Below are 15,784 nucleotides of genomic sequence, written 5' to 3' on the forward strand. Positions count from 1 at the left end.
ATGAATCTTTTACAGCATTCTTTTGTTCAGTAATGCATCCAGGTGATGCAGATATGATGGGGAGGCAGCTCTGATGCTCTTCAGCAACATCCAAATGGACACAGGAGCTTCAGGCACACATTCCAGGAAAAAAAACAACTTTTGTGACCAATTCAGCTTTCTAAACCCAAAGCCAGGGTCTGTTTTGGGAAGGAGCTGACATTATTCTCCAGTAAGAACATCTAACGAGTTAAAAGAAATGGCCAGGAGTCCAGAAACCACCTTTGTTGTGTACAAGTTGTAAATGCCATTGGAATGGCAAGAGGGGCCAGTATGTCTGGAGAAGAAGCATGTCAAATACACCTGTAGAAGGCAGAAACTCTTCCTGTTGTATATAACAGCACCTATAAACCCAAACACACAGCATGCTGCAGGTAATCCCCCCCCCAAAAAAAAGGTGCAACAGAGCTGTAAGGTATTAGGTACAAAGCTGTAAAGTGTTGCCCCTTTTTGTGCAGGATATCAACACCCAAATCAAGTTCTGGGAAGTTATTTTCTAGGAAGTTATGTAAATGATTCTTGTAAAAGAAGTTTGTTTTTTCCTTCCTTTGTCTGTACCAGACCAAAACCACAGCTGGTCCCCTGGAAACAATGAAATAATTTTACTGGAAAGCATTTCCCTCTAGCCAGGATGGCTCTAGTTATCCTCAATGAAGGCCATCTCTTGCAGTTTCCTTTGATGTTTTAAATTCCCTTTCTTCAAACACTCATCTTTCTCCTTCCCTTCACCATTAGGATCATTGCTACACCTCTGCAGAGCCTCCCTGGTTGCTGCAAATGGGCTAGACTGCGTAGACTGTGTGAGTAACAACCTTCCTCTTCCTTGAGGGCAGGTGGTGATAGGGGCAATAGTTTAAAGCTAGGGCAGGCAGATTTAGACTGGGCCTTAGGAGGAAGTTCTTTATTATGTGGGTGGTGAGACAATGGAATGGGTTGCCCAGAGAAGTTGTGGACACCTCATCCCTGGAAGTGATTAAGACCAGGCTGGATGAGGTTTTGAGTAGTGGGAGGTGTCTGTGACCATGGCAGGGGGATTGGAACTAGATGATCTTAAAGGTCCTTTCCAACTCAAGCCATTCTATGATTCTTCAGGTGATGGGGAGGCAGCTCTGATGCTCTTCAACAACATCCAAGTGGACACAGGAGCTTCAGACACACAACAAGCTACTCAGCTACAACACAGCACCAGAGAATCACTTACACAAGAGAAAGCAAGCCAGTGCTGGGCCACCTATCAGTCCCTGCTTTAGGACATAGGACAAGCAGACCCAGGTTTATCTAATTAGATTCCAGACACTTTGTGTACTAAAAAAATGACAGAGAAGAAGTTTGGAGCTTGCAAGGACAGCTGTGCTGGGAACATGGTGTGGCCATGACTCCTTTCCCCTTCTTCCTTGCTGTAAGCTAAAGAATTGTTTGGTAAAACATCTATGGCTGCTGTGAGGAAAAAGATTTTCAATTAGAACAGGGGAAAAAAAGGAAGCAGCACTGACAAAGTAGGGTATCAATCAGGAGGAATTAGCTAATTCCACACTTCAGTCCTATTTCTGCTTCTGTGCACATTCACCTTTCCCAGCTGCTCTTCACAGCTGCAGCAGCTGCTGGCTGGAGGCACCAACCTCCAGGGCTGTTCTCAGCAGCTCCTCCACCGAAAGCCAGCTCCTGCCTTTGAAGCAGGAACAATCAGCAGAAGTGAAAATGAAGGACTCGCTTCCCTCAGCTACAGCCCAAACACTTCCAAAGGTACACTTTTTGAAGTTCAAAGAGTGGGAAGGCACCTTTATTAGCTGGGATTACACAGCTCTGCTGCTCTTTGTGCTGAATTTCACTTTTCCAGGGCTACTGAGTCAGGAAGTTTCAATCACTTGAATTTCCACACAACCAGTCTTCGCAATTAAAAGAGAAACAACATTTTTCTAAAGATACTTTTAAAGATACTTTCAGTGCAATCGTTAATCATCACAATCTTAAAGATTTTCACCTCCTGAATTTTGCTGTGCCCTGATTTACATAGCAAAAACAAAACGTAGAAGGAACGGAGATTAACATCGGCTTAATTATCCTGCATTGCAGGGTCAAAGTACTGTAATTAATGTTCATTGAAGGGTAATTAATTTCTAGAAGCTTTGAAAACCAGGGTGTTTTTATTGTTTTGTTTTGTTTTTTTTTTCTCTTTTGTAACCCAGCATGGTGACTCCATTCTCACAGGCCAGCTGCTTGATTTCTTAGGAACTTGTACCTGACTCCGACTGACAGCGGCGCTTGCAGTGCCTCTGCCCCATTCCACTACACAGGAAGTTATGAACAACTGCAGTATGGCTCTGGCACTGCCTCATTGCAGAATTGAGATGTGAACACCCTGGGGTGCCCAGTGCTGGATCTGCAGAGCTCTGCAGAGAACCTCTGACAGAGCTGCAGCAGGCTCACAGGGATCTCTATCCTTTGATACCAGGGGCCAGACAGCACTGAGCAAACTTCTGATCTGCGTGAGCATGGTCTAAGCTGGCAACAATTCTGCTGGCTGTAGGTGACCAGAGCATGGTGAGGAAATGCTCCTGTTTCTGTCCTGGTGAGCATGAAGGGCCTGACTCAGGAGTGGGCTGAGCAGGTATGTAATTGCTCCTTGTGTGGAGGCAGCTATCCTGAAACAGACCTGTGGCTGGCAGGCACATGACAGTACTGCTCTATAGTGAGCTCTGTGCGCATCCCGGAGAAGCAAAGCTAAAGCCCAAATGCTCTGCCACTGACCTCACTCACCACTACATTTCCTCAAGAATTTCTATACTATTTCAGGTACATGCTAATAGGAAGCATCACCTGCATCCCAGTGCCTGCTCTTGGATTCCACAGCCTCACCTCTCCCAAACACTGCTGCACACTGCCTGCAGTCGCAGCAGGAGCTTGCAGGAAAGCCCTGACACACTCAGTACCTATGTCTGTATTTTTATTTATCTTCTAACATGACTCTGAGGCAGGGAAGCAAGAACTTCAGAACCCATCAGCTCTCCACAGACAAATCTTGGATGCTTTGGCTGTGCATGGGGTAACCCATGGCACAGGATGGGAAAAGGGAAAAGGGGAATGGGACAGACACACAGATGTTACCTGTACTTTCATTTCCCGGTCCGTGTCCCAGATCCTGATTATCCTCACATCTCCTGATGTCATCAGGAGCCCAGTTTCTTGTTCCCAGTCGACCACCATTCCTGCTCCTAAGATAAAACACAGGCAGGGTGTGCAAATTACTCTTTGCATCGCACAGGCAGAGCTGCGCTAATGAAGGTCAGCAGCTTCACAAGCTCAGGCTGCAGAAACTGTTGGTACTAGAGGAAATTTGAAATTACAGCCACACACCCCCACACATCCTCCAAAGGGAACCAGATCAGCTGGGTCTGGATTTGAGTTCAAAAGACATCTTTGATCCCCCCTTGTCTAGTGTAGAAAAGCCGAGGTGCGGATGGCCCAGCAGGCAGGTGAATGCGGCCACATGGGGACCTTGCTGAGCTGCTGGGGACTTCCAAAAGGAATCTTTACTAAATGATCCTCCTCTTCCCGAGAGCACAGGATAAACAGTGGCTGAAGGAGACTAAACCAGTGACACCTCACACAGCCAGACCCCAGAGCATCTGGATTAGCGGGATTCCTCATTCTAACAGAAACAGGTGCCTAGGGGGAGGTGTTTCTAAACAAGGAATAGCAAAGTCACTGCTGCAAGAGATTGAATTAAACAGCTTGGTAGGAGTGAAACCCAATTTGCAGCACAGACAGATAAGGAGGGAACACTCTGCAATTACACCAGCTAAAATATGTTTATGAGAGCTTTTGCTACTCGGCTTTGAGGGCATAAACTGATTGTTTACAAAGGCTTGTAGGATGAGGGGCAATGGTTTTGAAATTAGAGAAGAGCAGATTTAGATTGGTTGTTAGGAACAAGTTCTTTACTGTGAGGGTGGTGCAATGCTGCAACAGATTGCCCAGGGAAGTAGCTGAGGGACCATCCCTAGAGATATTCAAGGTCAGGCTTGACAAGGCTCTGAGCAACCTGATCTGGTGAAAGATGTCCCTGTTCACTGCAGGGGGGTTTGGACTATATGACCTTTGGAGGTCCCTTCCAACCTAAACCATTCTATGATTCTATGATTGCTTAGGTGAAGTTCAGGAAAGCATCCCATTCATGCAGTAGCAGAATGACAGGGGATTTCCTGCCCCCCAAACACCTGCTGTAGGCACCTGCTTACAGACAGGTTGGCAAACTGTGGGAACTCATGAACTTTGCTGGTGTGACAGTTTCCAGAGGACAGTAAGTGCATGTCATGGTTTGAAATTAGAGAAGAGTGGATTTGGAATGGATGTTAGGAAAATGTTCTTTACAATGAGGGTGGTTGAGGACTGGAACAGGTTGCCCAGAGGCTGATGCCCCATCCCTGGAGATATTCAAAGTGAGGCTTGATGGGGCTCTGTGTGACCTGATCTAGCTAAGGATGTCCCTGCTGACTGCAGGGGGGTTGGACTAGATGACCTTTAGAGGTCCCTTCCAACCTGGCTGATTCTATGATTCTGTGTCTCCCCCTTTCCCAGCTGGGGGAATAAGATGTCCCAGAGCCATGGAGTGAGCTGGCTCTCCTAAGTGCAGAGCACACAGGTATCAGAACCTGGGGAATAGCTGGCAGTGAAGCTCCTGACTTGCAGGGGGAAATCTCGGAGGAACAGCTCCTGTGCAGTTAATTAGAAGGGACTTCTCTGTACCTGTGAGCCGCCTCCACAGCACAGAAACGCTTTGCTTAAAGCAGAGAGCTGTACACCAATTATCATCTGCTTCTTCGTGCTGCAAAGGCTGACCAGCCACAGATCTATGGATTTTCCAGGGAGACTCTCACTCATACATTAAAAACACAAATCAAGAACACCATACACGAGGGAATCAGACAATGCTCTGGATTTTGTGGCTTTTTTTCACCTCCCCAGGCAGGGATCTCCCTTCAGCAGAGGCAGAAGCCCTGCCTTGCAGAGCAGCAGTTCATCCTCTCATCCATGCCAAACGGACTCTGGTGCTGAGAAATGTTTTATAACCACATGAACCCGGCATCAGAAAGCACTCTGCAATGCACCAGGACTGCAGGCTCCTGCTCCCAGCCATTCAGAGTTGCCTACAGTGAGGTTCCTGTATTTCCCCTCCACAACTTGCTTGTCCAAAAGCTACAAATGTAGATTTGTCTCAATTTACTGCTAGGAATTAGCCCCAGGAGGAAATGTAAACCTAGCTCAATGTGCTCTTTGTCACCAGAGTGACAAAGGCAGTGACCACCTGGACTGCCAGTGATCACCTGCCTTAGGTGACCCTGCTTTGGCAGGGGACCTGGACTTGGTGGTCTCTCCGTAAGTCCCTTCCAACCCCTACAGTTCTGTGATTCTATGAGTACTTTTCACCTAACCAAACACCTGTCCAGGGCACAGAGGAAACAACAGAGACATCCTAGGAACACCAAGTTTGCTTCAAAGTAGACAAAACGACCTGGGTTTGCACAGATCCAGCTAAAACATGTTGCCCATCTCCCCAAGTAAGCATTGCACCCAAGCCCTTTTCTGATCTTGCTGCTAAGAAGATTAGCGACGTTTATTGACAGTTTGTCATCTTCCTGCAGGAAATTCAGGACTCTGGGCTAAGCTGAGAGCTTGCATCTTTATCTTTGAGAGTCAAATTGATTGTTACTTCAGATTGCCTGGCAGCTCAGAGGGCTGCTAGAGATCCGAGGCAAACAAGCAGGCAGTGATTTAGATGATAAACATCACTGAAGTGTTTTCATTTGTCATCTTGTTTATGGCCCATATGACAAGCTAAACCTGGCAGGCCCAGACAGATACTGCCATTTCCATCACTGATGGAGTTAAGCAGGCAATGTGCTCTTACGCAGTGTTAAAGCTCCCAATTTTCCAGTTACATTTCCCAGTTTCCAGACAATGTTTTTCTTCAGTCTGATTGGTAGCAACTCCCCAGCCTGCTGTGGTTCTAGGAGTCTTTTCTGTGGAGGAGGGTGGAGATGGTGAACTCCCAGTGCTGACTGGTGAGTTTGGTGCTAATCTTGGTGGATCTGAGAGGAGTTAAAGCATGGAGAATAGCCTTCGATGTCATCTAGGTGGTCAGGAAAAGCTTCACTGAGGGAAAAAGCTTCAGGAGGGTTTCACTTTATGTCAAATGGCACAGAAAGCTCCCACGAGAGACAACCAGAGAGAAAGGACAAGGGTTCACCCCAAACCAGGAGCTGACAGAGCCCATGGGTGGAAGGAAAGGAGGATGATGAGGCTGGTCTATGGTGAGCTTCATAAGCAGCCAATGCTTATACAACTTAAACAGCTTACCTAAGTGATAACCTCTGCTCTCTGGAAGAGGCAAGTGCAGCCTTTTGATCATCTCATAACAAAGGATCTTCCCTTTCCTACATCAGCCTTGTTATTCCCTCCAGAAACCCTGAAATACCATTTTTGCTGCTTCTGATGCACAGCACTGGTGTGTGCACTGGGCAGTGTCAGAGCACAGGATGCTCATATTGCACCTCACAATGCAGGCAGCAGAAATAACAGAGTATTTGCCACAGCTGAGGAGAAATCCTGGCACCTTCCCACTGGGAGACAGAGCCAGCTCCATCTGCAGCCCAGGATGGTGGTGGGTCCTGGCTAAAGAGTCATGCCTGTGCTTAGCACTAATCCTGGGCTGAGAGTCTGCTCCTGCTGCAGCCCAGGTGATGTCCGGACAGAGATGGGTGAAGGAAAGGGAACCCTGGGATGGGACTGGGAATGCTGAACCAGAATCCCAATGTGTCTGGAAAGAAGAAAAGCCTTTGTACATAAATTTAAATTGTTTGCTAGCAGGTAACTGGGAAGGAAGGCTCCTCTGACTGTGAAATGTTCAGTTCAAAGAGAACACTCCCAGTATGAAGCGAGACATAAATAGCTGAACTATTTCCATCTACGAGAAAACATTTCCATGGTGTAAATGACACAGCACTGGCTTGTCTTTAGAGGTTACATTTCTAGTATTTTGGGATGAGAAGCAAATTTGGGACTTAACACTAATTGTCATTTCCTTTTTAATTATCAGAGGTCCTTCTCCAGGATGTTACTACTGAGCCTGCACTTCACCTGCTGGGTTTTGGCTCCCGTGTCTGGCATCAAAGGTGCTTCTCACCCTCACTCTGGCAAGGTGGTACTGTACTCTGCACACCTCTGAGATTTCAGCTCCTGGCTTCAGCCACGTGGCCAGGCTTTGCATTACCAACCACCCTACTTCTGAGCTCCCACCTCCTTACAGACAGAGAGTAAGCGGGGGCGATGCCGTGACGCCAAAGCAAGCATCCGACAAAGGCCAGAGGTGAAACTGTGCTGCTCTCAGGAGCCAATGAACTGCAGAAACAGGCAGCCCTGCAATGCACTGCTTTGAATGCATCATTAGTTAAGGCTCCAGTTTTCCCCATAAGGAGTGTTGTGTTCTCAGATAATGAACCACAGATCTTCCACAGCTTGGGAAAAGCAATGTTTAAAGGTTTGTGGTTTTGTTGGGGTTTTTTTACGGGTTGGGTTTTGTCCTATTTGGGTTTCTTTGAGTCTTCTAAGGCGAGCATTTGCAGGTCTGTACGACCTGAGTTTGTACAGGAGGCAACACATCCCAACAGCCATTCCTGAAGCTGTAACTTTCTATGGCTGCTCCCTCTGGGTTCCCCCTTGAGCAACAGATATTTGCTTGGATGGGACAGCTCCTTGCATAAATGGCCATGAATAAGACTGCTGGGGAAAGCAGCTCTATTCCTAGCATCTGCACTGATCTTTAACACTGCTGGAAGGTGGCCAACCTGTACTTGGCATTTCAATGAAATCAGGAATACCTACATAGGACACAACATAAGAGCATCTGGGCTCCTGACTGATGATATTTTTTTCCATCATGGTCCCTCCTGGTTGAGGAATGAAGCACAGCACCGTTTTAATTTCCAGGAAGCAGTGGGAGGGTTGCCTGACCTCTCTCATCATTAATTTCTACAACATCCTTTCAAAAAGTGTCACTCTTCTTATGCCAAGGACTATGCACAGCAAGGGAGAAGAGTAGCTGTGAAGCTGGGAATCCAATTAGAAGAACACAAACCCCTGGAGCTGCAATTTCTCCAATTATTTTATTGAGGTTAAAAAAAAAAAAAAAAGACCAGAAATGAGGAGCTTCTCCCAAACTTCTGACTCCTAAAGGACAAGATACCAACCCCTGGAGAGATGTAGGAAGAATCAACTCTACTTTTCTCTCTCCCTCTTGTACTCCAGTGCAAGCTCTGCTGGAGTTTGATCATTTGATGAGCTCCTTTTGCAGGTCAGAGCTTTGCCAAGGCTCCTCTGTCACAGGCTGCCCCACGCAGCCCAAAAGCCCAGCAGCTCCCTATGAAACCTCCCTTTCAGTAAGCTGCTCAATTTCTAAGAAGGTTCCTTGGCTGCCTCTCCATCCTCTCCCATCTGGATTGCTGACTGCCTGCCAGGAGAGCCAGCACTACTCAAAGCAGAGCAGAGCCTCCAGAGAGCAAGGTCCTGTTTTTCTGCAGAGCAGGTATTTGACGGCTTTCACTTTGTTTCGGAAGTCCCAGGGGAGCAGGAAGGAAGCAGGGAACTGGCAAGTATTTACTTACTTGTTCTTGCTTGGCATCAGTAGAAATTTTCTCGAGGTAAAATAGATTATAGCTGTTTACATATCAGCACCAACAACCCCCAGGAGGCAGTGATGGATAGAGGTGGGCACAGGTCAGGCACCCTCCTGTTAACACAGTCTCCTTTGCAGGGCACACTCAGTCACGCTGACGGGAGGCAGTGCCATGGTGTGCTCAGACACCTCAAAAGAGCTCTGACAGAGCAGAAGGTGAAGCAGCATGGGCAGAGGGTCACCCGAATGTATCTCAAGACTCCTGCCAGCTCAGCTGCCTTCAGGATGCTGAATGGCTGCAGACCTTGCTTGGTGCTCACACAAACTTAGAGATTCCTGGGCTGACCTGCACGGCAGCCGGATGTGATCTGGGCCACCCAGGCATTGCTCTAATTCATCACTGACCTACAGTCCAGCAGTGTCTGCGATTCCTGCCTAAAGCCAGCACCCAGTGATGTGAGCAGGGACAGTCCCCTGCCTTTTCTTTGGTAAAAATTCCCCACAGAAGCCTGTGCAACAGAACAGAAGTTCTGCGCTTCCACAACAAAACCAGCATACATCACCTAAATACTGTAAAAACACTGTCAAGCAAACAGCTAACCTCATACATTTTTCAGACCTTTTCAGTGGAAGTGCATTTTGCACTAGGAGAACACCTGGCCAGAAAATGCTGCTGAATGATTTTATTGTTTCACAGTTATTCCTGTGCTTGGGATAGAGCACGATTGCTGGGCACCAGCAGCACTGACCCAGCAAGGCAGGGGTTGGTTATGTCCTTAAAGTGTTGGGATGCCCCATTTACTGAGCAGGGAATTCCCTGCAGCCAGGTCTTCCTACTTTTAACCTCTCCCTTTGCCAGTGGATTTCTGAGTGCAGCGCAGAGCCAGGCAGCTTTGCTAATTTCCATCCCAGTGCTCTGTCTCTGAACGCTAAGAGAGGGATTTGCAAAGACCTCAAGCTAAAGAGCTCTGAATCACACCCCACTGCAATAATCACCTTCCTTCTATTCATCATTACAGACACATTCAGCTCTTATCAGTCAGCAAACATTAATAATTGATGAATAACCCCAGATAACGACGTCAGCATTAGCATCTACGGACGTGCACACACACGGAGGTGCCCTGACACATTTGCCATCTGTTTCCCCTGAAGACCTGGGCAGCAGAGGAGGGGGCCAGGCTCCAGAGCAATGCAGACACTGCACGGTCCTGGCTTCCACAGATGGAGGCTGGGGAGTTCATTTACCTTCCTTCCACGTGAGGGAAAGAGAATTTGTAAAATTTATTAGGCATATCCTTGCCAAAAGTCCACTGTTCTAAGCCTCCTGGGAAAGATTCATCAGCTTCTCCTTTTCACTTGATCTTTGCAGCAAAAGGGGTGTTACAAAATAAAGCCCAGGAAAATCCACATTAGCTTAACAGTGCTTCACGTTTGGAACCTGCCATTTAAACCCTTTTGTCCTGGGATGCTTTGAAATCTTCCTGGGTGAGACTTGTACACCCCACCCACAGCTCCTCTCACTGCAGAAAGCTCAGGGTGTAGGACATGAAGATGTCCTTTTCCCACTGGCTGGCTACACTTCCCTAGGTAGCACGGAGACCTTCCCTGTGTTTCTCACAGCTGTTATGGAGACAGACACAGAGCAAGCAATGGGAGAAGCAGCAAAGCTTTCCAGGAACCATGAGGACCCAGCAGTCATCCAAACAATGCCAAAAAACAGCCAACCAACCAGTCAAACAACCCAAAGCCAGATGAGGAGGACCTCCCCACCCCAGTTGATCATAGATAACAGGAAAGAAAGCACTCACCTCCCTGCTTACTTCTGTCAAGATAGATTGAAACCCTTCGGGCCAGACCTGTGAGAAGACAGGGATTAAGGGGTTGATGCTAAGGGTAAGTTGGTGAGCCAGAGCATAAATAAATCTTTTAAAAGTATTAGAAAAAGCAACTCAGATTAAAGGAAAGAACATAAAAGAGAAGCAGAAGCACCAAGAGCAGCACATGCTTCCATCCAGAGAGCAGGCACTAGTTCAATCACAGCATTCCCTGAGAAGCCATCAACAGTGGCACTTGTCATGTGTGAAGGGAGAATTCTGGCTGGCTGACAACAGCACAGATTTGACATTTCTTCTTGAACAAGGAAACTATCTATCCTTTGCATGATCCAGTCCCTGTTCTGAGGCAAAATCCATCAGGAAGTGACAGACAGAAACGCATCTGGACAAATCCAACCCAGCACAGGACACGAGGTGTCTGCACCCAGAAATCTGGGCTCCCTGCAGTGAAGGTGGCTGCATGGAGGGCTTCTCTGCCCCACGCTGCTGTGGACAGACAGCTAACCAGCACACAGAGAGCACAGAAAATTTAGGGGTGCTGTGGTGAAACAGCTCATAAATGGGCAGCTGGCCTCAGACACAGGCTAGTTTCTAGCCACTGAAAACCCCCAGCACAGCAGCAAACTGGGAAGTGAGAGGCACCTGGAGGCAACCCTGGAAGATCTTGCACAGGGAGCTTCAGGTGTTTGGGAAGAGTCTGAGCTGAGCCATTCAACCCATGCCCTTTAGAAGCAATACACTGGTTCCCTTTAGAAGAGCCTTACTGGTTCTCTTTGCTGGACTGGAGAAGGGAAAACAATGCAGGCATCTGCAGAGAGCACACAAAGAGCTGGGGAGGGAAGGGCTGAGCAGACAGTGTTTGGTAATTGTGAAGCAGCTGGTCACACTTCTGCATTTTGCTGAATTCCACAACTGCTCTCAAGGGCAGAGCCATTCTGACCAGGGGACCATGGCTTGTTTCCCTTTGTCACAAAGAGACAATACAAAACATGGCAGTTTTGTTCAGAAGCATGAGCATGGCCACGTTGTTAAGAGATGGTCTGGGAGCCCCATGACCCAGCCAGCCCAGGAGGGCAAATACAGAGCAGCTCCCAGCCAAGCTCTTGTGGCAGACACCAGGCGATGGGTCTGTGCTGCTCTGCAAGCTCACACTGCTCTCACAGCCTTCAAACACCCTGCTCCATAGAAATTGCCAGAATTCCCAAAGCCTCCTGCTGTGAAATCACAGCTTCAGAGCACGTCAGGGCTTATGTTCCTCCTACGCTGCTCAAATAGAAAATGCTTCATTTTTCCTACACCTTTTGAGACACCAGACTGAAACACCCCCAAAAACAGGGGGGTTGGCTTTTTCTCAGCCCCCTCCACCCCTCATGCTGGAGGATCCCCAGTCACTGCCTTGTACTGGAGCAGCTGGTACCAATGCTGCTTTGAACACTTCGATTTTGATTGAAAGAGACATTCTTGGTGCATCATGAGTGCAGATCTACAAAGAATCTAAATCAACAGATCTTATACTGGAAAAAAGAGGGCATCTATACAGTAGTTTGCCAGTGCTTAAATTAAGACTCACTTACCCTAAGCCTCAAGTCAATTAAGCGCAGTGAACACTGGAACAGCTTGCCCAGGGAGGTGGTGGAAGCCTCATCCCTGGAAGTTTTTAAGGCCACGCTAGGTATGGCTCTGAGCAACCTGATCTAGTGTGAGGTGTCCCGGCCCACGGCAGCGGGGTTGGAACTATATGATCCTTGAGGTCCCTTCCAACCCTAACAATTCTATGATTGTATAATTAGGGCCAAGCTGCTCCAAGTTCCCCACACAGGGGTTTAACACACCAGCCTGGCTGTATCAGCTCATTTCTCTTACCCTGGGCTGCACACCACACACAAGCCCTTTATAGAGTGCAAAGGTTTAAGTTCTGTGCGTCCCTCTGGTCTGCTCCCCCATCTCTGGCAGCCCCTGAGCTCCCAGTACTCAGACAACCTAGGGAAGCTTTTCAAGCTTTCAAAGGATGAATTTAGGTCTTGCATATTCCTCTAAGTGGGAAAACTGCCTAGAAAAGTCAGTGTTTTGGTTGCTGTCAAGATGACTCTTAAATTCAGAGATGACTATGACATGGAGGAAAAAGGTGGGAAAGGAGAGAAGGAAATCAATAGTAGGAGCAAACAAACTCCAGCAGAACTCCTGAGCTCTGCAGCTTCAGTTTTATGAGTCAGCGCTGGACAACAACCATGGTCTTGGTAGCAGAAGATAACCAATAAAGAGAGTTTCATTTCCAAGGGGACTTGATCCACATAGCTCTTTTGAAGTGACAACATTTATTTCTCTCTCCACAAAGAAATCTGTCCTCTCTTCCTCTGAATCTGATTTTATTGTTCCAAAGGTGCAACAAGACCCAGAACTGCTAAAACCACAAGGGAAAAAAAGGGCAAAAGTCTATAAAGAGAACAGACTTCAAAGTTTCAACCCTCCTGTTTTGGAAAGTGTAACCATTCAGCTCTCAAGAGTCAAACCAGCTCTTGTCTCAGCTTTTAGCCCACTTTGCAATGCCAAACATTGATGCCTATGATCCTTCCTGCTCTATTAGCCCTGTAGAGAGTAAGGTACAATCAGCAAATGCTGTGTCTTGGGATGGTGCACACAGAAAACAAGGCAGGAAAGTGGAATAAGCCTGAAAGATTTCAGTCAGCAGCTGTCAGCATCCTTCCTGAATAGAAGCTGATGGCTGGAGTGGGCTGGGAGAATTTCTAGTGGTTTGGGAAAGTCCATCACCAGCACCAAGGAAGCAAGAGACAGATGCAGGGACGGTGAACAGTGACCAACATCCCTCAGGAAAGCTGGTGCTGACACGGAAGAAATACAGACCAAGCAAATGACACTGCAGAGGGCAACTTGAGATGACTGCTGGACACTTTCCTCTCCACCTAAGGAGATCCAGGCCTTTTGCCACTGCTTGTCTCCTGCTTTTATTGACATTGCTGAAAGAGCAGGTTTTGACCATGGCAATTTTCACAGTAGGCTGCAAACTTCCAGCAGCTTATAATTAGTTTTGTGCACATACCGCAGTGAGGCACAGAGCCTGAAGTCACCTCAAATCCAGTTCCTCTTCCCTGCAACACCACAGATGAACCATGAGGTGTGAGGAAAACATAACAGAAATGAGCTCTGCAAGGCAGCCCCCAGTAAAATCCAATGAATAGCTAAAAGAGCTGTGTCAGGCTCCCGTGATGAACCAGGTAAGCTCAGAAATGAGAACTGTCAGATTTTAAGGTCAGGATGAATTATGATGGTCATCTCAGCTGACCTCCTGCATAGCAACAGTCAGGAAGCCTCACCCAACAATTCCTGCAGCAATCCCCCAAGTGCTGATTGAACTGCTGCACATTTAGAGGAATTTGTAACCTTGATTAAAAACATTCAAGCAGCAGAGAGTCACCATCAGAGCATTGGTCCATTACCAGGTGTTGGAAGGACAAAACATCCACCTTCTTTAATGTCCTAAAAACAGACTTCAGGGTTACTCAAACTGGTTTCTGGCTCCATCCTGTGTGTGGCTGGATGCCAATGCTCTTTTTTTTACATCTTTTCCTATCCAACTTCTCTAACACTGAAAGCAGGTCAATGTCTAACTGTGCAGTCCTTCTGCACATTTCACATTTAGATCACAGATCCTCTTGCCACCTCCTGACCCACAATCAACAGTGAAGAGTAAGTGCCAAAATTTGAGCTCAGGCTGAAGGTCACAGGTGCCACATGCAAAGCTGTGCAAAGGCTGAGCAGCCCATCAGAAGGAAAGAGGCAATACATGAGCTACTACCCCAAGCCAAAGGAATAATAAACCTCCTGCCACAATGAGCCCAGAGCAGGGCTGTGTCCAGTTCCATCATTGTTCTACAGTTCTCTCCTTAGGAACACAGTTAAGAGGAATGCTTGGATAGGTCAGCTGCTGTGAGGCTTCTGAAGGACAAGGACTTTGTACTCTTCTGCTCCCCAGAACCTGCTTGGGTAATGCTTCAGTGTATTTGTGAGGTTGCTGTGTTGAGCTTTTGGCTTTGTTGGTTTGTTTTTTAAGAGAACTGGAAAAGTAATTCCTCACCAAGGCCTGGCAAAAGGCCATTCCAGTAGGCAGAGACTGTAGAACAAGGATGTTACTGATGGCTGAAGTAGACAGACACATTTCACTCTCCCCATCCACAGACAAAGCCCTATCAGCACAAATTATTTTCACTCCACCCCCCAAAAAAACCCACAGTGGGGACCAACCTCGAGTAGTTGGCAGCATGTCTGACAGCCCCTGCCAGGCAGTTACCATCTCTGGGTTCTTTTCCAGGTCTGCAAAGTTCTTCCACACTCTGATGGCACCATCATCTTGGGGAGCACAGAAAAGAGAATGAAATGCAACACCACTGCTGTTGCAGCTCTCATCATTACTTGTGCACAGCAAAGGAGGAAATGGAACTGTGACCACACAAACTCCTGAACGGAGAGTATCACTTGAACTTAATCCTTGTTATTAGGGCTGTATTTCCTCTCTAATCTTATGGCCATGAAACCTAAAGCATTGTTCTACTGGGAACTGTTCTGGAAGAACTTTTCTCCCTCCCTCAAGTAACACCTGACATTAGGTGTCACTCCATTTCTTTGACCCATTCATTTCCTTTAGGATTCATCTCTGACCTCCTTGCTAATGGTGCTCAGAGCCACAAAAGCATCCTACTAAATACCAAATACCACCCCCCGAAAGAAGCTGAATCAAAGCCCAGCCAAACTTTCCAGAACATCATGTATTTTTCAATTTGTTCCCCATTTGTGAAACTTTTGTGCTAAGAATCAATACATTGAAAGGAAAATGTCCTAAAGGACCTCTCAGCTCCTCTTCCACCTCTCTTAATTATACCCAACCTGTGTATTTCACCATGAAATTTGAAAAGCCATTGAAAACACTTCGACTGACAGGTGCAGAATGGCTCCTTGGGAGAGAAGATCTTACTCACAGCTTTAGAGACCAATGAATGGGAAAGAGCTCTTCATGCTACCTTAGGTGATGCAACAGGGCAGCCTATAGAACCATTTGTCCATGGACTAGAGAGAAACTCACGACTATTTGAGAAGTTCAGTGCTTAAAATCAGTCCTTCCTGCTCTAGACTTAAAACAGCACAGGTAACAGACTCTCATTTCTTATAGCTTGGCTGCAGGATGATTTTCTTTCCAGCTCTGGGCAGCAGCTTTTAACCAATT

The 15,784-nt window shown here is 47.1% G+C and overlaps 1 protein-coding gene across 5 annotated transcripts in view; it reads right to left on the minus strand.

Annotated features, from left to right (window-relative positions):
* RPTOR (regulatory associated protein of MTOR complex 1) overlaps positions 1-15,784 on the minus strand; it is a 171,637-nt gene that overhangs the window by 6,809 nt on the left and 149,044 nt on the right. For 3 of the 5 annotated variants that reach the window (XM_054170560.1, XM_054170558.1, XM_054170562.1), the window contains 3 exons: positions 14,809-14,913; positions 10,522-10,569; positions 3,145-3,251 (listed from right to left, as the gene is read on the minus strand). In XM_054170560.1, the coding sequence (XP_054026535.1) occupies positions 3,145-3,251; positions 10,522-10,569; positions 14,809-14,913 (260 nt within the window). The remainder of the gene's footprint in view (positions 1-3,144; positions 3,252-10,521; positions 10,570-14,808; positions 14,914-15,784) is intronic. The other 2 variants (XM_054170561.1, XM_054170559.1) reach the window with 1 other exon arrangement.

Source organism: Dryobates pubescens, chromosome 20, assembly GCF_014839835.1.
Source record: "Dryobates pubescens isolate bDryPub1 chromosome 20, bDryPub1.pri, whole genome shotgun sequence".
NCBI classification, from domain to species: Eukaryota; Metazoa; Chordata; class Aves; order Piciformes; family Picidae; genus Dryobates; species Dryobates pubescens.